Below are 20174 nucleotides of genomic sequence, written 5' to 3'. Positions count from 1 at the left end.
TTATACAGAGTTTAGTGGACTAAGATTTACTTTTTCACATTATTGCTTCTCTTCCTTTTCCACTATAACCAAAACAAACAAATATTACCAGATATTTCAATTGGAAAGACTTAACTTGACGCCTCTGACCGAAGACTTTCTTGTTGTAACATTTATTCCCATTAGGGAATGCACATTAAGTTTTGATACCAAGGAGAAAGAAGTAGTATAAATGGAAGCCATGAAAATCTCACATTTTGGCCTGTCTTAAACAGTTAAGAGGGAGATTTTCGAAAGCACAAATGGGAGTTAGGTGCCCAGCTCCCACTGACTTTTTATGAGAGTTGGCTGTTTGTTTGACTGTCCTTTATGCCTTTGAAAACCTGTCCTTCCAATTTGATTACATGATTACAAAAGATTGGCTCTTTTGATATGAAAACTTTTAATTCTAATAAAAAGTTAATTTATTTACAAATTTTAATCAATCCTGTGTAACTGGATTAAAATTTTTAAAAAATACTAAATACCCCAAGTGGCATCTGATTCTTCTATTTCTTCTTCATGTTGCAGTGGACAGCATCAAAAGTTCATGAGCAGTACCAGATATATATTTTTTAAAAGACTCATAACTGTACAAACCATGCACCTGAAATAGAATATGTCCCTGATTCTCTGTTCATGTAATTATGGTGACAATATCTGAGTAAATAAGCTATCAACTAAGAAGTTTGTGTGTCATCTACTTTTGTCCCTACAGGACAAAGTGACCATCAATGGTTTTGTGAAGGAATGTTAAGACTACTGTTAATTATAAGAATAATGGAAATAAGCAATAAAATTTGTCCAATTTTAAAAAAAAATTCTACATGGCTTCAAATGCAACTTTTCAAACATTAAAAAAATCTCTCAGTACTGTGCCAAGAAAACATCCGTCACATCTATGTTTAGTTTTTGTTCTTCTGGATTGAATTGCAGCCAAACATATTACGCTAGAAGACAACATAAAAGAACTTGGGAGAGCAATGGCTGGAATAGGGGAGTCTCATTCAGAAAAAGGTGGTGGCTTGGATTTCTTCAGTGTTGATCAAGCCAAGGCTATAATCAGTTACTTGAAGATCAGGTATTCTTTTTTTCCAATATCAGTTATGTTTATATTCTAATACAGGGGTTCTCAAACTTTTGTACTGGTGACCCCTTTCACAAAGCAAGCCTCTGAATCCGACCCCCCCTCATAAATTAAAAACATTTTTTAATATATTTAACACCATTATAAATGCTGGAGGCAAAGCGGGGTTGGGGTGGAGGTTGACAGCTCGCGACCCCCCATGTAATAACCTTGCGACCCCCTGAGGGGTCCCGATCCCCAGTTTGAGAACCCCTGTTCTAATAATTCAGCACTGTAAAGTATCTGCCAATAAAAAGAGAGAGTTATTTAGTTTAACATGATCAAACTTTGCCAAAAACTCCTGAACATTACACTAACACCCCCCCAAAAACAAAACAAAACCGCAACAACCCAAAACCATTTACTTAAGTAACAGGTCTCTGACCTCAAATGATACAACCCAACGACTTCAAAGTTTAAACTAACACTCTATCCTATTTCATGGTCTTGATGGTGAAGATTCTCTATTCTTCAACTGGGCAACAGCAAGTTATTCCTTTTTTTTTTTTTGATGAGGAATGGAGAGGGGAGGGAAGGGGTAGAGTGTTATCTTAATGATTCAGTTATAAATGGAATAGTTTTAGGCCTTAGTCCAGCAAAGCACTAGATCATGTATGTAACTTCAAACCAGTGAGTAGTCCAATTGATTTCAGTGGGATTACTCACATGGTTAAAGCTATGTATTTAAGTACTGTACTGGCTCACGGCCATAATGAATAAATACTAATCATGAACGTTATTTGAGAGACAAGGTGGGTGAGGTAATATCTTTTATTGGAGCAACTTCTGTTGGTGAAAGAGCTACAAAGAGCTCTTCTTCAGGTGACTTTCATCTGTATGACCTTAAGAGGAGCTCTGTGTAACTTGAAAGCTTCTCTATCTCACCAGCAGAAGTTTGTCCAGTACAAAATATTGCCTCACCCCTCACCCATCTTGTGTCTCAGTATCCTGGGACCAGCACGACTATAACAACACTGCAAACATGACAATTATTTGATTATGTTCAAAGCCAAGTTGGGATGGTCTCATGAATGGATTAGGAAATCCAGTAGCATTTTATGTATAATGCTGTTCTAAAAATCATTAGTGTGTTGCTTTTCCTAGGCAGCCTGTACAACAGTACAAAAGAGGTCTATCACCAGCTTGCAAACTACTGCTGTTGTAAGCACAAAAAGAGATGACTGCAAACAAGCAGCAATATGTATTTTTTAAATGTAACAAATGAAAGGCCGGATAGTGGCTCATCCTGCATACCAGTGCAAGGGAGTAAGGGGATGTAAGACACTCAGTATACCATACCATTTGTTCCCAGCACATGGCAGGTGGCATGCGTCACAGAGCCACTGTATCCCCTGCTTTTGCAGGTGGGCAAAAAGGGATGAGAGGTAGTGGAGAGTAATACCTCCAGCACACTGAGGAGCATACACCATACTAGGTATACACCTGTGCAGCACACTCCCTGTCTTGAGCAGTGGGGAGATGAGGTGGGGGATTCTGAAAATCTCACTCCCAGAGTACTCCAGGCAAAGTGCAAAAATGAACTGCCCCTTGCTTTGGACTAGATCAAAATGTCATGATCTAGCCCTAAAATAAAAGATGTCTTGGTATTTATGAATGTCATCTTAACTTTTTACCTTTTTTTTCCTTCTAAAACTTTCATATGTTTTTATGGAACAAAGGTTCTTTCATTGAAAGATCACAATGGCATTTGGGTAACTATGTATTTAGACTGATCAGGTCCATGTAGTTCGTAGTGTTTTGACCTACGAGACCATAGAACTAGTCTTACTTCCACTGAAATCTTAACTTCAGTGGGTGTAGGATCATGCCCTATAACTTTACCAGTGGAATATTAATCTGGCTAACAGCTAATCTGGGTGTTAATCAAGGGTGTACATGAATATTAAAAATCCTTCACAAATTGCTGAGCAAAATATATATATATATATATATATATATATATATACACATACACTAAAGTACACCATTATTTCAGCTGCTTACATATTTTTTAATAAATAAAAAGTAAATTGGTAAATTTAAGCTTTGAAGTCGTTTTCAAATAATACAAACACAAAAATAACTAATTTTTGTTACATTTTTACTTAATGTATTTTCATATCTTTCTTTTACTTTTTTAATTTTTAAAATTTAGGTCTTTAGCTCTTTTCTCCTCAAAGTGAATATGTTATGTTTCAGTTCAGATCAAATTTTTACAGGTGAGTTATGAACCCCTGAGATGTATAAAGGAAATAGGGACGAATGCTTAGCTATATTGGCACAAACTGTTCAGCAGCTTTCAGGTTTGGTGAAAGATGACTGTTATCCTCTTTTTCATTTTGTTTCCCTTCACAAATACACATCAACTTATCTCTTGCCAGTTTCTTTCAGGAAACAGTTGATCTAGGAAAATATGTCAGTCTTAATCACCTTCACTTGCTTACATGACATCATAAAAGCTCCTATCCTTTAAATAGTTACATGAGTAAAATTAATCATGTGTGCAATTGTTAGTAGCATTGGTCCCCCTCCCCCCCCCCCCCCCAAAAATCACCATTCGGAACAACAGAAACAAAGACAAGCACATTAAATTTATATCTCTTAGAAGAAAGAGAATTTTTGTCCTTAACTTAGGATTATGGGTGCTAGGTTAAAAATAGTTCCATTAAGGAATGAATTCAGAACTTCCAAAATCATCATAATCATTAATAAATAAAATGTCATATACATAAGACACAATCCACTACAATATACCATGAAATATTTTGTGGGTATAAAGAGAGGATTTGATTGTTCAGCACTGTCAGTCTGGCTCCTTTCTGGGCACTTTCAGTAAATACATAAAATAAAAAGGTCTAAAACTAATGGCTAATAAGACAAACAAGGTATTTAACTTATTAGTCACATGTCTTTTGGCCGGGGTGAAAGTAACTTAAAGGACTTACCGGTACTCCAGAGTCCTGGGGGGGCGGGGGGGGACTCAACCGGAAGAGGTGGGGCCTTTAAATCCCCAGGCGCTTTAAATCAGGATTTAAAGGGCCCGGGGCTGGGGCTGTGGTGGTAGCAGCAGCTGGGAGACCCGGGCCCTTTAAATCACCCCCCGAGCTACCAGCTACAGACGGGGCTGGGAGCCCCGGGGGGTGATTTAAAGGGCCTGGGGCTCCAGCTGCTGCTACCACAGCGGAGCCCCGGGCACTTTAAATCACCATCGGAGGGGGCTCCTGGCTGCCGCCACTACCCCGGGGCCCCGGCCTCTGGCAGAGCTTTAAAGGGATCGGGGCTCCACTGCACTAGCAGCAGCCGGGAGCCCCTGGCCCTTTAAATCACCGCCAGAGTCCCGCCGCCGCTACCCCAGGGCTCCAGCAGCAGGGCTCAGGTGGCGATTTAATGGGCCCCAGAGAGTAGCAGCAGTGGGAGCCTCGGGCCCTTTAAATTGCCATCTGAGCCCCGCTGCTGGAGCCCTGGGGTAGCAGCGGCAGCCGGGGGCTCGGGCGGTGATTTAAAGGGCCCGGGGCTCCGGCTGCCACTACCGCCCCGGGCTCTTTAAATCCCCAGAGTCCTGCTGCCAGAGCCCTGGGATAGCGGTGGCGGGGCTCCGGTGGCAAGTTAAAGGGCCTGGGGTTGTAGCAGCGGCCGAGCCCTGGGCCCTTTAAATTGCCGCCTAACCCCCGCTGCCACTACCCCAGGGCTCTGGCAGGCTCCAGGGACGATTTAAAGGGCCTGGGCAGTAGTAGCTACCAGAGCCCCGGACCCTTTAAATAGCCACCGGAGCCCCGCTGCCACTACCCGAGGGCTCCGGGGATGATTTAAAGGGCCTGGGGCGGTAGCTGCGGCAGGTGCCCCCGAGCCCTGCCGCGTCTTCCCCAGGGCTCTGGCAGCAGGGCTCTGGCGGCAATTTAAAGGGCCCTGGGCTCCAGCAGCTGCTGGGGGCCCCAGGCCCTTTAAATTGCTGCCAGGGGAAGCCGATCCGCCCCGGTATGGTGCACCGGCTTACGTTCACCTCTGCTTTTGGCATTTACAAATGATCCACACTAAAATGTTACCAAAAATGGCAAAAGGAGGTGGGGAGGGTCAGAGTCATCTGAAGGTCAAAATTATCTGAATTAGTTCCCGATAAATTATGAGGCCTGTGTAAACACAGGCGTATATCTCACTACCAGGACATGGCAGGAATCAGAGCTGAAGTATTGCAGACAAAATGTACTGTAAATGGAATGGCAGATACCGTAGATCAAACGCTCTCTCAATACCATTGCCTTGGCCTAAAGCCTGAATGAGAGAAAACTAGGTATTAACAATTGAAAGGTGGCCTTAAGAGACTGTCTTTGCTAACTTCTTCGTTCCTGGCTTGGAAATGGAGTGGGAGGTTGAGATGCTGGGCAGTAATTTGTGCTCTACACAAAGTGAAAGTCCAGTTGGCTTCATTTTCTACTCCCACACCATCACCAATAATAAAGATCCTGCAGGTCAAATTATGCCCTTGTAACAATTAACTTTTGAATCATTTTTCAGAGCAGAATATTAAGCCCCAAAATTCAATTTCACAATGGTAGGGCTGATATCTCAAGTGTCATATTGAGTTTATTATAACGGATATGAATCTTGTAATACCTGAAATGGTTTACATTTTGTAGCTAGAATTAGAGATCAACAAGTGTCTTTTCTTATTAGTGCTCAGGTATCCATCACCTTGACCTAGAGAATAACTCCTAGGGTAACAAATGTGTTTAGAATACTTCCTTTCCAAAGATTTATGGTTGTGCTGGAGCTACGTTTTCTTTTCTTTTTCAGTTTATTTCAACACTATAAACTATATGAATATCTTTTCCACAATCCCAGGGAAGAACTTGTAATAGGCGGTGAGGTAAGTAATTTATATGAATAGAACTGATTAAGCAGAATTATTTAATGCAGCCCTGTGACATCTGTTTTATAAAGCTCAAAGCAACTTTGTCAAAATTGCTCAGATGCTAACAATACAGAATAGCAGATTAAAGAATAAAAGTTAGATACGGTGATATAGGTCTCCAAAATGAGTTATGGGTTTAGAAAAATGTGGTTTTCTTGGTTATAGTGGTAAATCTGTTGAGTTAAAAATATCTTCATGTACAGTATTTATAATAATGATCTTCAGGATTTTAATTAGATAATGCATGACTCCACTTTAAAATCAGTACTCAAATTACAAAAGATTACTTACAGTAACTCCATGATGACCACAGTTCTAGTATACCTAGGCCCATTATTTTTAATGGCAGCTATCAACAGATAATTATATTGATTGTATAGGAACATTTTAATTAGACATGAAAGACTTCTAAGGCACTCAGGTAACAGGTAATTGTGTTGATAAACTTTGTCACATATATCTTAATTTTTATGCGTGTGCACGGACACATTTATCAAAAATGCATTGTCTCAAGATTTAGCCTTTAATCAAATGTTCAGGTTCATCTGTTTATTTCTGCTTGACTCTACTAATTGAGGATATATTTCACAATAGATTGAAAAGGGGTTATGCTTTTATTTTATGAGAGAAGGCAATCAGTTGTTTTGCTAAAAAAAGGTTGAATTTTAGCTTATAAATATTAATGGAAATAAATTAAAGGGAAAAAAATGTTCAGTATTTTTCCTTTATGCTTGAAGCTGGCAGTTTGTGTTTACAAATGGTACTATCCAATTTCTTCCATGTTTCTTCTGACTGGCTTAATAAAACATATGAAAGGTTTGTTTCTTGAAGCAGTCATTAGCATTTTAGAGAATACTACATTTTACCTGTAACAGTGCAACAGGGCATGTTATCATTCATTGACTGCGCTGAATCCTGGCTCCACTGAAGTCACTGGCAAAACTCCCATTAACTTCAATGGAATCAGGATTTCACCCTCTGTTTTAATGTTGTTTTATTTTTCAGTGTTAGCTAATCAGGTGAATGGTTGGCTAACACTTGCATATTGGCAACATTATTTTTAAAAAGTGAAGCTTCAGTTAAGAAATCGTTTCACCCATACATTTTGTAATTTATGAGGTATATTACATTTTTAGTGTATTATAAATTAATTGAAAATCTTTTAAAATTGTTTTTATGTAAAGCTCATTTCTGAATGGCTAAAATCAATTTTCGTAGTCAGAATGCAGCTTTTCAGTAATGGAACTGTGAATAAATGTCAACTAAACCAGTGTCTACCAGCCAAAATGACACCATCTTCCTTATTAATCATTTGGTGCAGTAGGGATAAAAACACTGGAAAAGAACACTGTCATGAATGAATGTCAACCAATTTGCGTTGGCATTTATCTAGCATCAGGACACAATTATCCTGTGACATTCAAATCCCTCCTTAAAATAAACTTATGGTGTGAAACATTCCAGTGATGATCCTCCATAGCAACAAATCTAATTTACAAAAATTTGTACCAGTTTTGAACTTGGAACTTCCTCTGATCATCTGGTATATTATGTGCCTGCCTGTCTGTCTCTTTTAGACTGTAAGGCCCTGTGGCAGCACTTATGTGATTTTCTTTGTATTGTACAGCTCCGACCACACTTCAGTGCTTAATAAATATTGATAGTTATATTTTGTTTTCTTTGCTTTCTTACACTCACTCTAATAAGCTATAATTTAAAGCTTTCCAGCTATTCAATAAAGTAATTTTCTCTAAATGCAAATATCTAAGTATTTGCGAGCACATGTCCTGTGATGGGAATCAGGCCCATTATATGAATGAAGGTCTCTGCTTTCAACTTGATTTCATTTCCAGATTTTATCTGGAAAGCAAAGCATTACCTAGTGCTCCATGTCCCTACAGTCCCTTAAACAACCAAGTAGGCTGTCTGCCTCCATTAATATTGCCTACAGGCACAGTCATGCTTCAAGCCTATTGGGCTGTGGTACCTCTAACAACAAGAGCCCAACTCAAAACTCATCCCCCATAGAAGGGGTATAAGCCCTCCTGGTGGAGGTGCCCCATATCTGTGCTCAGTAATGAGCTCTGTTCCCAGCAATGCTAATACTAATATCTGCCCTAGATCTCTTTAGTATCCAGTCTGAGCTTGTTTGGTATTTGGGGCTAAAACAATTTCCTTACTGAACAGTTGTGACAGATGCGGAAAAGGGCAAGCGGTCTAAAGCTCTCCCATCCACATAAGTGTTCTTTCCAAAATGGGGGAATCACTAAAACATATGCACCACTAGCCTCAACTGGATAGAATCAGGTGGTCTCAGTTTTGTTTTATAAGCCCTCTGCTGCTAGCAGCTGATGGAAATCCTCTTTTAGCTCAAGTGGGAAGGGTCTCTTCTTTTGGAGCTAGAGGATCTAGGTTCTGTCCTTAGAGCTGCTGCGAGGTTCTGAATGGTGATGGTGTGCACAATGCTCATAACCAAGACATGGCTCGGGGGATATGGATTAGTTACCGTTATCTCCATTTTACAAATGTAGAAACAGAAATAAATCAGATAAGTGACTTGCTTCAGGTTACACAGCATGTCAGAGTTGGGAACAGTACCCATATCGCCTGACTAAAAGTCTAGAGTTCTAATCCCAACACATGCTTCCTCAAAAGAGACATCATTACAACAAATCAGAACTGAGAGAATTTTATAACAGAGATCCTTTTAGGGAAATTGGACCATGTAATTCCCAGAAGAAACTTGGAGCAATGGATTATAGAAGTAGTAAAGTTTATTTTTCTCTAATGCAAACAATTGTACAGTATTCTCAGTCAGATTTCATTTCTGATCTTTCACTGCAGTTATTGCTAAGTGACCATGTTACTTCTTGTGTAGAACCAATCAGGCTAGACATGGAAAATGAATCAAGGAGGTTAAATTATTCATACGTTATCACTGGTCATGCCAATTAACATAATTTCAGTTGCATAAATACAACTCATAATTAGTGGTCCCGCATGGTCCGACTAATATTATAATATACTGTAGTTTTATGAAAAAAGCATAATAGAACCAACACTTTAACTCTTTAAAGGGCAGACTGCATTTGGTGGTTAAAACACTGATTATAATATGTTTTTGTTCTATATTTTCACTTCAGCTAAAGTATTTTGAATAATATTGGCTTAGGTGCTTATGTTGATTAGGAATAAAAGGGCAAAACTGAAAGAGAATGAATGGTATGTCTGGTAAGGTAATAAAACACACAGCATGCATATAACCAAGTTTGGTGACTTTAGACTTGCCTGTCCAATTGTCAACCCCATTACTTCTCCTTCACTCCAGCTCTACAAAGACTGAAAAATTGGATATACATGTATGTCTTTTGATAAACATGACACTATAAGAATTACAGTGGGGTGTAAATTTACAGGATAGTTGTGTAAATGCCTTCAGTTTTTGTTTTTAACCAGTATATGGATGTTCCCCTTATAAACAGTGTTCTTGTTGTATGGTAGCTTCCCCCTTTGGGTATAGAAAGAGGCTCTAATAAGAAAATGGGTCAAAACCTTGTCTGAGGCAAATCAGTACAGCTCCATTGATGTCAATGAACACAATGTTAAAATGGCAGCACTATGAATTTTCTGGACTTGATATTTAAAAGTTTTTGGCATGTAAATATGAGTTTAATTTGTATGTACAATTGTATATACAAAATTACATTTGGTCATGCAGATACCGGATTTGTACATGCAATTGCTGCATAAATTATTTACAAAGTAGTTTCCCAATTCTGCAGTAAGAACTTATGGGGCAGATTGTTGTGCTCTACAGAGGTCATTGCAGTATCAGAGCCTAGGTGTGCAAATACAAAACTTACACTAACCTACCACCTTTAACTTCAAGATTTTCGTTAAGGTGTTGTTTTCCCCATACCAAGTTCAGAGATTTTGCTATCTAGTTTGTGATTTAATGTACTTATATTAGCCTGCAAATTCAGAGAGAGCAAGTGGGGTACCAGACTAAATCTGAATATACAGGGATTCAGTGGAGCAGTTCCCATTAACACATGTCAAAACTCATAAAGATTTAAATTGTTAATACATGAATTGCATAGAAGTTTTTATTATTTTCTATTTCTGTCTTCAGTTAATTTATTTTACTTCGATAGGATGATATATTACAGCATGTCTTGTAATATTTTTCCACAACATTTACAAATTGTACTTTACACAGTACATGTTTTTGCTCTCCGTAGTGTATATTTGGATGGAATGAGTCTAAAGTCTTTTGGGATGATGTCTGCTTTGAAACATTTCCTAATAAAAATAATGTGGTTGGTAAATCTAGTTTTATTCCTAGTTGCTCTAGCCAGCATGATGGAGTAATCTGCTATTTTATGGTCCAGATGACTAGCTAAGTTTCACTTCTTGAAGTAGTACTATACGATATCATTTTCTTTAAAGATGTCATAGTGGGTCAGGTTGCAATAACAATATTTAAGATTAAATTTAATGGCAGTGAACATTCAATATTATAGCAGTTTCTAGATATCACCCAGTACAGTTAGAGTTTCAGAACAATTTCCATTATAATGTCCTTTTTCTGTGTGCTCCTAGCTTTCAGAAACATTAAGCTTTTGGGGCTGAATTTATCTAAGGTTGCTCTCTACCCAAATGTGATTTTTTTTTTAAAAAAAAAAAGTTTGAACAGTATCTTTTCTGTGTTTGAGTGCAGGGAAGGGGATATGCCTTTTATATTGTAAAAACGTCTACTACAACTCTTTTAGACAAGGCTACTCTAAAAGAGCTGAAGTTTGAAACTTGATATTGACATAATCATCATAGAACTAGTGCCCTTGATTGGGGTGAGAAATGGTTTTGATTAATGAATTCTGACATTTTGAACTGAACATTTGCACATATTTACACACTAAACATGTATATTAGAAAATTTCCTTAAGCATATAGGACATGTCTGCACTGCCCCACAGTTTGGAGTACTGGAGTTTGAATAGCAGTGCACACCAAAGTTCTGCACTGTAACTCCCATGCGTGGATGCGGTGGGCATGAATGAAAAGGTTCCTAGTTTGCATTAACGTAGTCCCCTTCAAACAGGACTACATCAATGTGCAGTAGAAACCTTTAAGTTTGCACCAGCAGCATCCACACAGGGGAGTTACAGCACAGCACTTGGAAGCACACTGTTATTCACACCTCTGTAGTCTGAACCTACCAGACAGCGTTGACCTGCCCTTAGGTTCACACTTAGCGGCACAGTGATTAGCTAGTTAAATGCACACTTTTCAAAGCTTGCTGTCTTTCTTTAAATGTTAATGTCTTTACTTGGCTTTGTTTTGTAGGTATCACTTCAGCCAAAACATCAAAGCAAATTGAAGAAAGTACATTCAGTAGTTTTACTGTACTACTATGATTGTTTAAAGCTAGGAGGTTGCACACTTTGTAGCTTGTGTAAGCCAAGCTTCTTGTACGTTCTGCGTATCCTTGCATTCCTCCATTCTCCACCACAGACACCCTGTTTGCCACCCCTTGTTATTCAAGTACTCCCTGCAACTCCTGCTAACCTCCTCTCTGCTAGGGTCTCTGTGTGCCCCCCATCCAGGGTCTCCCATATCAGGGTCTCCTCTTCTCTCCCATACCAGCAGCTCCTTATACACACTCATCCCACCTTCCCCCAGGCCCTCCATTCCCTTCCATGGCAGGATCTGTGTGTGTGCCGCTACCCCTCTTCCCTCCCAGGTATTTCTGTGTGCCCCCCCTTCCCTGTTATCAGATTCCTCCAATCTCTCCTCATCAGGAGGTTCTATGTTCCCCCTCCATCATGGCGGGGGATCTGTATGCATCTCATTCCGCTTTTTCCCACCCTTCCCTCCTTCTTCCCATATCAGGATATCCCAATCTCTCCCCCACCAGAGGTACTGTGTGCCCCACATTCCCTCCTTCCCTGCCACGCCAGGGGTTCTGTGCTCCCCCCCTGCCTCCATCACTGTGGTCCCCATTCTTTGTCTCCCATACCAAGGGTTCTTTATGCCCCCTTCCTCCTATTCTAGGGTTTCCCATTCTCCCTCACCCCCATGCTGGGGCTGTGTGCACACACTCCTTTTCCCCTTTTCACCATTTCCTCTTCTCTGTCCCTCCCTCCCCCCGCCGATTATTATTTTTTCTGTCTGAGGCCTGGTCTACACTACCCGCCGGAATCGGCGGGTAGAAATCGACCTATCGGGGATCGATTTATCGCGTCCCGTCAGGACGCGACAATCGATCCCCGAATCGACGCTCTTACTCCACCAGCGAAGGTGGGAGTAAGAGCCGTCGACGGGAAGCCGCGGAGGTCGATTTTGCCGCCGTCCTCACAGTGGGGTAAGTCGGCTGCGATATGTCGAATTCAGCTACGCTATTCGCGTAGCTGAATTTGCGTATCTTAAATCGACCCCCCCCCGTAGTGTAGATGTAGCCTGAGAGAAATCATTCAATTTGTCAGCATGTTAACCTCTGTTGGAAGGAGAAGCAGTGATTGTTATAAGGGTAGTGTTATGCTGGAAGGTGTTAATGGCTGACATCAACTGGTTAATTGATTTATATATAATTGCACAGGTGCTTGAGGCTATGGCTGTGTTAAAGAGGTAGGAGGAGTTTCATGTGTCTACTGTCACCCTTCCAGTTTTCTAATTTTTCTCCAAATCAGTATGGGTTCTGGCCATTGATGCCTAAAATATTCCCTGAAATTTTGGAATTGATCAAATGCGGCATTTAAAAGTTATTGAGTTACTGACAGAGAAGTGTTGTTGAGTTTAGTGTAAGCCCTTCACAAGCTTGGCAGTACTTTATTGACCAGGAGACCTTTCCAATGGTGAAGCTAAGTAGCTCGAGGTAAAGTGATTGGGTATGAATTTTGTTTGCTTCTCTAGTGTTTCTGAATGGGTTACTTTGTGTCCTTTGGCATTCTTAATGGCTTTTTTGACTAGCTCTATAATTAAATAGAGCTGCGCGGGGGACAGTAATTATCTTTTGAGGAGGTGCTCCACCCACCACTAATTATTTTTCATACACTAGTCAAGTAAAACAACAAAAATGCCCCCAAAATACAGTGACCCATTCAGGAAGAGGTGGGAAACGCAGCTTCCAGGTTCTTGGCTCCCCACTAGCCTGCCTGCTGAAGAGGCAAGCAGATGAGCTATGAGGAAACCAGACAGGTTTCAAAATCTGCCTGGTTTCGAGCAGAATGTCATGAAAATAGAACCATTTCTGTGAAACATTTCACTTTGGATGAATCAGCAAATTCTGACAAAAATGTTTTGTCAACATTTTTCCAACCAGCTCTTAAAAAAATAAAAAAATAAAATTGGAAATAGTGAGGAATCTGTCAAAAAGACCAGAAACATCTTATTTGAATCTAGAATAAGACATCAGTATTTAGTTAAAATGCCTCAGCAAGGACAGCGTGGATGAACAAATTGTTCAAGGGGATATAGTCGTTCACATTTAGGTGACCAGTTCAAATTCAGCCCAAGTTGTTTAGTGATTGACAGTTGATACCATCTGCTTGCTATTTGGCATCCAGTGTGATATCATTTGGTGGTTACAGTCCAGTCTGCAAGGCCAAGTGTGAAAATTGCAGATATCACCTCCACAGTTGTTGCTAATTGGCTATTAGACCTAGGCAATTATTGCACACAAAGATTCATGAACATTTGTTGTAATGGAAGTCATGAATTTGCGTAACTGCTTTTGTGACTCCCATTTACTTGCTTTTCATGCGAATTTGTGCAACAAAAATTGTGTTCACAAAAATGTTTCTGGAACTGGAAAGTGTTGTGGTTACTCATGCAAATGCATCTTCACATGTGAATATCCATATGACATGTTTACACAGCCATCTTGAAATTTCATCATGAGTTTGTTGCGAATAGAGAGCTTGACCTTCTTCACTAAGACAATATTGTTTTTTTAACGATAAATGGTTTTTAGCCTGTGGATATATTTTCATCTCTAACAACCTTTATCCATTTAGCTATGAAGAAGAGTTAACAGATTCTTCATATTTACAGTAATAATAAGATCTCAGTAATAAAGATAGTTTTTGCTACCCTCTTAAAATGCTCCAGAAAGTTCAGTGTGGCCTCTAAATTTCACCTTAATAGTTATATGTGGTTATATGTGGTCATATGTTACAATGGAGAATATCTCTATCTAACATTGGATCTACAATCTTTAAGCTTTTAATTGATATAATGTTATTTTGATTGCCTATCTCTTGTTTGTAACCTCATCAAAACTCATAACATGATTTAAATAGTTATCATATTTGAATTTTGTATGGTGTGTTCAGTTGATATGTGCAGTAACTTGTATTTATACATAAACCTTAGCAATGAAAATAGTTTAAATTTCAATAAAAAGATAATAAATATAATGAGTGTATATATATGTGTGTGTGTGTGTGTGTGTGTATATGTATGTATGTATATATATATATATATATATATATATATATATATATATATATATGTATTTTATCTTAAAAATAAGAGCCTTCAAAGTTAAACAGTTGTGGTCTGTTAACAATCTAGATTGTTGGCAAGTCTTTAAACGCACTAATCAAAACATAAAAAGACAAAGGAAACTTTTTTTACAATGCAAGAATCCTGAACAAATTTCAAATCCACTTCACCTAACCATGTTTAAAATTTTGCTTTAGAGGGATAAATTATTCTTTCTCTCACTGGGGAGATGAATTTTATCAATAGGGCAGTGAGCTCTGAATAGGACCGACTTTTCCATCTTTGTTATAATTTATGTATTCTGTTTGTGCAGAGGGCATTTTTGATGATATTCCAATTGTGAACTTTTCAAATTATTTCATCTAATTTTGTTTAGAGGGAAAAAAGTGGGTAGCTTCTTTCAACTTAATTGATATTTTAGCTAAGCTTGAAAATAGCAATTCTTTGTATTGGGTTGCATTTTTTACCGATTTACAGATATGTAGACTTTTTAAAGGTCTAGTTATGTATATGGAAAATTAAGAAAGCAACCACTTTATCTGGAGTTTTGAACTTCAAATATTTCACTTTCTGTGTTAATTAAATTAATCAACCTGCCAAAATATACCTGTGCAATGTTGTTTATACACCATTTGAGTCCCACTTAACCATTTAAACTAAATGGTTTAAAAATGGGACATAAATAGTGCATAATTTTTGTATGGACTGTCTGCATGAGAGGGACTTTCAGTCACAGGCCCCATGTATCAAAAGATCGAGGCACATAAATCCAGATAGGCCGTCTGAATGCACTGTCCACCTGGTGTGCAAAGAAGAGGGAACCTGTACCATTAATAAAACAGGGAGCTGCCAGTCTTCCCAAGGAGGAAAATTCATATACATGTGCTCTCTGCCCTATGCACATCCCCAAACAGAGTGAGTGGCCAAGAAGAACATGGGAAGTATTCCAACCTTAGAGCTGTAGTAACCCAAGAGCAGCTCTTTTGATGGGAGGGGAAAGGACTGGGTCCAGATTCTTATTCTCTATCGTTGTTGAGAAAAAACTGATTTTTCAGGGAGGTGGTGATAGTGAACTGTGGCTTTTGGACTCTCTATTCTTGCCCCAAACCTCTCCGCCATTGCCATGGAGGTTGGGTTATATCAGCCCATTGGGCCTGGCTTGGTCTTAGCTGAGGTCCATTTCAGAACTGTCAGCAAACCTGCCTAATTTCCGGCTTTGGGCATTTCTCTTAGGTTTACAGGACTGCCTGCAAAATCTCAGAGCTTGTAGTGTGATCACAACTACCGCACTCATGAAAGTGGCATGTAATAGATTAAAGGAAGATGAAAGTTGGGTCTTTGAAGGCAGGCTGAAAAGAAGACAGCTCTTGGATCCTTGAACTCCAGTGTTGGCAGAATACACTTAAAGTAGCAAAGAGATTATTCTCCTGATTTACCCTTTTTCAGTTTCCCATAGTACTGTGGGCATATACAGTTCAGCCTAGTAATCGTATTCAGTCTGTCCTCAACTGACTTATAACTCACTAGGTAGGAATCTTCTTACCCACTGAAACGTCATTCAGTGTCTCCCCTTACACCATTCCCTGGTGCTTGATGCCCTTGTATACAGCAATGGATAGAATCTTTTACTGTGACCCTGGGATGGGGAGGTGTTGAGTGGCTGTATAAGCATTATGTGGACTCCTTGAAGCTGCTTTTGCACTCAAGATCTGCTTTTTTTGTGACTGCAGAGACTAGATAGCCTGCACAGCTTCTGGAGATTCCATGCCATGGATGGTGTTGGGCCAAAGATTGGACCACATCCTGTCCTGAATGTGCCCATTTAAATTCTAGTAACATTTATCCTGTAATATTCAGTGTTGTGTTTCATGCTGGTCCTGCTGACCTTTGTGGCAGATTCTGCACTAAGCCCCCCATATAATACTGAGAAAATATGCCGTAGGAGATGATGTTGACACTTTTAGAACACACATTTTAGGGCCCACGTTTTTTACACTATTTATTTATATACAAGTGTCCTATTTCCACCACTTCAGATATCCTGTAGGTGTCAAGAGTTTCACTGGCTTTCTATTCTGCCCAAAGAGCACTGCCTGCTGTATACCATGGTAGTAGGTCAGTGGTGTATTTGAATGCGGGTTGCAAATACAGCATGGGAATTTCTTTTTGAACTACACAGTATAAGGTAATAGCATAATTCTTAAGCAATAGATGTATAGAGTACACAGTATTCTACTTCCATTGAGGTAAGACAATCCAAATGTGGTTTTAGGCTTTTGAAAGCATTCTATGCTGAGTTTTGGATTGGCAAAACTTCCAGCAGTTTTGGACACTGGGCTGTTGGAATTCATGACTGTGTCTCATAGACTCAGACTTTAAGCCATTTAATGCATTTTACGTGTTGTGGATACAGGCGTGGGAGATGTTGACATGTGCACCATTGAAAATGTACTTAAACTCCATATTAATTAAGCTTTGCCTTTTGTTTCATTTTAAAAAAAGGGGGAGCTGGGGTGAAAGGGTCACTTCTTAATTCTTCTTATAGTTCTTTCAATATCTGCTGAATACTCTCACTTATTTTTTCTCACATAGAATTCCTTTAGTATTCATGATGTCCATTTATCATTTTAATTTTTATCTGTTATACATTCAGGCCCCTTAATGATCCTTCTTTGTTCTAACAAAGAAATTTTGCTAGCTTTTGTATTCTCCACGAGTTAGGAATTAGTTGAAGGTTTACCTTTGGAAAAATGCTAAATTACCTGTAATGATGTAACTTCAAAGGAAGCATTTAATGTAGTTCTACTCTGACCCATTCTTGTTATTGGAAATTATATATATGTATTTTTTTTAGTATTACTATTGTCCCTGCTGACCCAGATTAAAAGGAACTGATGGCTGGAGGCAAGGTTGCTTTTTTTTTTTTTTTTAAACTCTTACCAGAGGTGCACTATAGTGCCCTCATGTGGGAATTCTAAAAACATAATTACATTCCAGTCTCTCTGAGAATGGGAGCTCTGAGGCAAATCCTGTTCACACTACTCATGAGAATAGTTCCCAAAAGGATTTTACCTTTTGTCCTTTTCTGCTGCACTTGCAAACAAAACTATCTGAATTACTACTGAAATGTAAAATAATCCCCTTTTCATTGAAGCCCTGAAATAGCAAAACCGAATGAGAGAGGTTAAAAACAGAATCTTAGTCTTATCTCTGCATTTCCTAGCTTCTGCTGGTGTAACTCAAATTCCTACTATTATTAATGGTATTTTTATTGCCCTATATTTAATAGGCTCTCCTTGTTCTGATCTTACCATTTAATTTAGGTTTGTAATAAAGGAAAAAGGGTACACAATCAAAGTACTAGAAGTAATTGGTCAGCCCAAGCATTGCTAGAGCTATGTAATGAGTTGGGGGACAAAACAGGGCTTTGGTGTCAGTCATAAAGTTCATAGCCTTTAAAACTGACAATGAAAACACATAGCTACTTTAGCATATTTTTCAGTGAATTTAAATGACAAATTATTGTATATATTGAATATCAGAGCAACAGAAAAATCATACACCATGGATAGACTTTATTAATTTAAGACACAGATGACAGACATTAGACAAGCTTAGAAGTCTGACAGACTGAGTCTTGGTGTTTGACTAGTGCAAGAGAAAATGAGAATTTGTCTTTTTGTAGATTATTTTTCTCCTTCATAGTATAGTGTACATTAAATAAACTAATACATATGAAACGTACACATTAGAATAAAATTTAAGTCTGGAATGATGCAACTTATTTGGAGAAAAGATTTCAGAAGGATCGTACAAAAAATACAGCCCCTAAGACATAGCATATCAAATGTAATAAAATGGGGGAAACTGGATTGCTCAGGGAATTAATAATGAGATTATAGGGTCTTTCTCTGCTTAGTCACCATTTTGAATATGGAGTAATTGTTCAGCAGACTATGTGAAATGAGCTGCTTTCCACCCACTTTCTAATAAACAAAGGTCATTTTTTTAAAAAACCTGCTCTCACCAATTTGCTAACAAACAATGAAATTTGGAAACACAGGAATTGCTTGACCATGATGGTGCCTCCAAGATCAATTTGTACAGGACAAGTGAATTTTTTCTTCCTAATTCCCCCTGTACTCTTCCCACATGTTGTGGGTGCGAGCACAGACGGATTAGTGTGAATATTAACAAAACACATCATATGGTGTGACATTTACCCAGGTGCACAGGACCCACATAAGACTGTGCGGGGTGGAGGGGGAAAGGACTGCTGCACTTCCTGGGCATCAGTTAAGGGTGTCTCTGAGGCAGCTCCAATAAGGGTCGCACAGTTTATGGTGGGGGGGAGGAACCAGACTCTGGAGGGGCTCCTGGAGACCCAGTGGGCCCAAACCCCTGCATGCTGTTCCTCATAGACTGGAAGGAAGAGTGGCTGTGCAGGGTTTGGGTTGCAGCCTCACAGGTTGTCTGTGGGTTGCGTGAATTCTATCTTCCTTTGTCTGGTTTAGCATGCTGCACAAAGCCCAGATTACACAGGATTTGTATGGGGAGGGATGAATTTCACCCACTATTGCAGCTATTTGGGAAAACTGTTGAGTATTCAACAAGGATCCAACTGTGCCACCATCATTCACGTTGACTAGTATCTTACCCCATGAGTAGTCCCAACAATGTCAGTGGCTGTTTGCAGAGTAAATTACTGTACTAACATTGTGAGTAAAGGTAGCAAAATCAGGCCCCATGTTAGAATCCGTACAGATAATTTAAACACAAGGATGATCTCACAAGAATGCAAAGATCCCTAGTTTATAGTCTCTCAAAATGCTAGTGCAGCTTTTTGCTCAGGATAGGAGAAAGTGGTGTAGTAGTTTATTTTTATAGATCAGTCCTGAAGAAGATCTCATATTACAAACATTTTTTTTATTAATTTGTATTGTTTATTTCCAGCTGTAACAGAGTGGCTTGCCCCTTAAGTTTTGGAGGCCTGGGGCCAGCCAGCTCTGATTACTAAGGAGGCATATCTGGGAGAGAGGAGACGATTTCCCCATAAATATAATCAGGAAGCTGCATGGAGAGGGGGAAGCGTAGGATACTGTGGGGAGTGAGAGAGGCTCCTACAGGAAAACCCTGACAACCAAGGGGATTTGGGGGCCGGAGCTCAGTGAGCAGGAGGCTGCTGTGGGAAACCCTGACTGGGTTTGGGCCTGGAGGCCAGTGCTAGGAAGAGAATGGGCTATGAAAACAGACTGGCACAGAAGAAGACACCAGAACTAAATATTGACTTTTTGGTTGTTATGGATTTTCTTGTGGGACCCTGAAGATTAAGTTCTGTTTCTGTTATTAAGCCAGCCACTGGAGGGTGTGATAGTAACCCAGAGACAAGCCTTTCTGCAGTTCTTAAGGAAACCTGAAGGGGGGAGAAACAGAGGCAGGATGCCGCTAAGTGACCTCTGGCCATGAGGGGGTGCTCAGTAAACAGTAACCCCATTAAATCAGCATTAAATTAAGGTAACTGTGATGTTTAGTTTTCAACATTAAAAGAATGTTGCAGTAGAATTTATAGTAGAAATTATATTTGTTAGTATACATGTGTAGCATTTAAATTCTTCT

At 39.3% G+C, this 20174-nt stretch overlaps 1 protein-coding gene across 1 annotated transcript in view; it reads left to right on the top strand.

Annotated features, from left to right (window-relative positions):
* CABCOCO1 (ciliary associated calcium binding coiled-coil 1) overlaps positions 1 to 20174 on the top strand; it is a 67654-nt gene that overhangs the window by 14289 nt on the left and 33191 nt on the right. Inside the window, exons 4-5 of the mRNA XM_065408199.1 lie at positions 955 to 1099; positions 5936 to 6008. Coding sequence (XP_065264271.1) covers positions 955 to 1099; positions 5936 to 6008 — 218 coding nt within the window. The remainder of the gene's footprint in view (positions 1 to 954; positions 1100 to 5935; positions 6009 to 20174) is intronic.

This window comes from Emys orbicularis, chromosome 7, assembly GCF_028017835.1.
Source record: "Emys orbicularis isolate rEmyOrb1 chromosome 7, rEmyOrb1.hap1, whole genome shotgun sequence".
NCBI lineage: Eukaryota > Metazoa > Chordata > Testudines > Emydidae > Emys > Emys orbicularis.
This window is presented reverse-complemented; position numbering and strand designations above follow the sequence as displayed.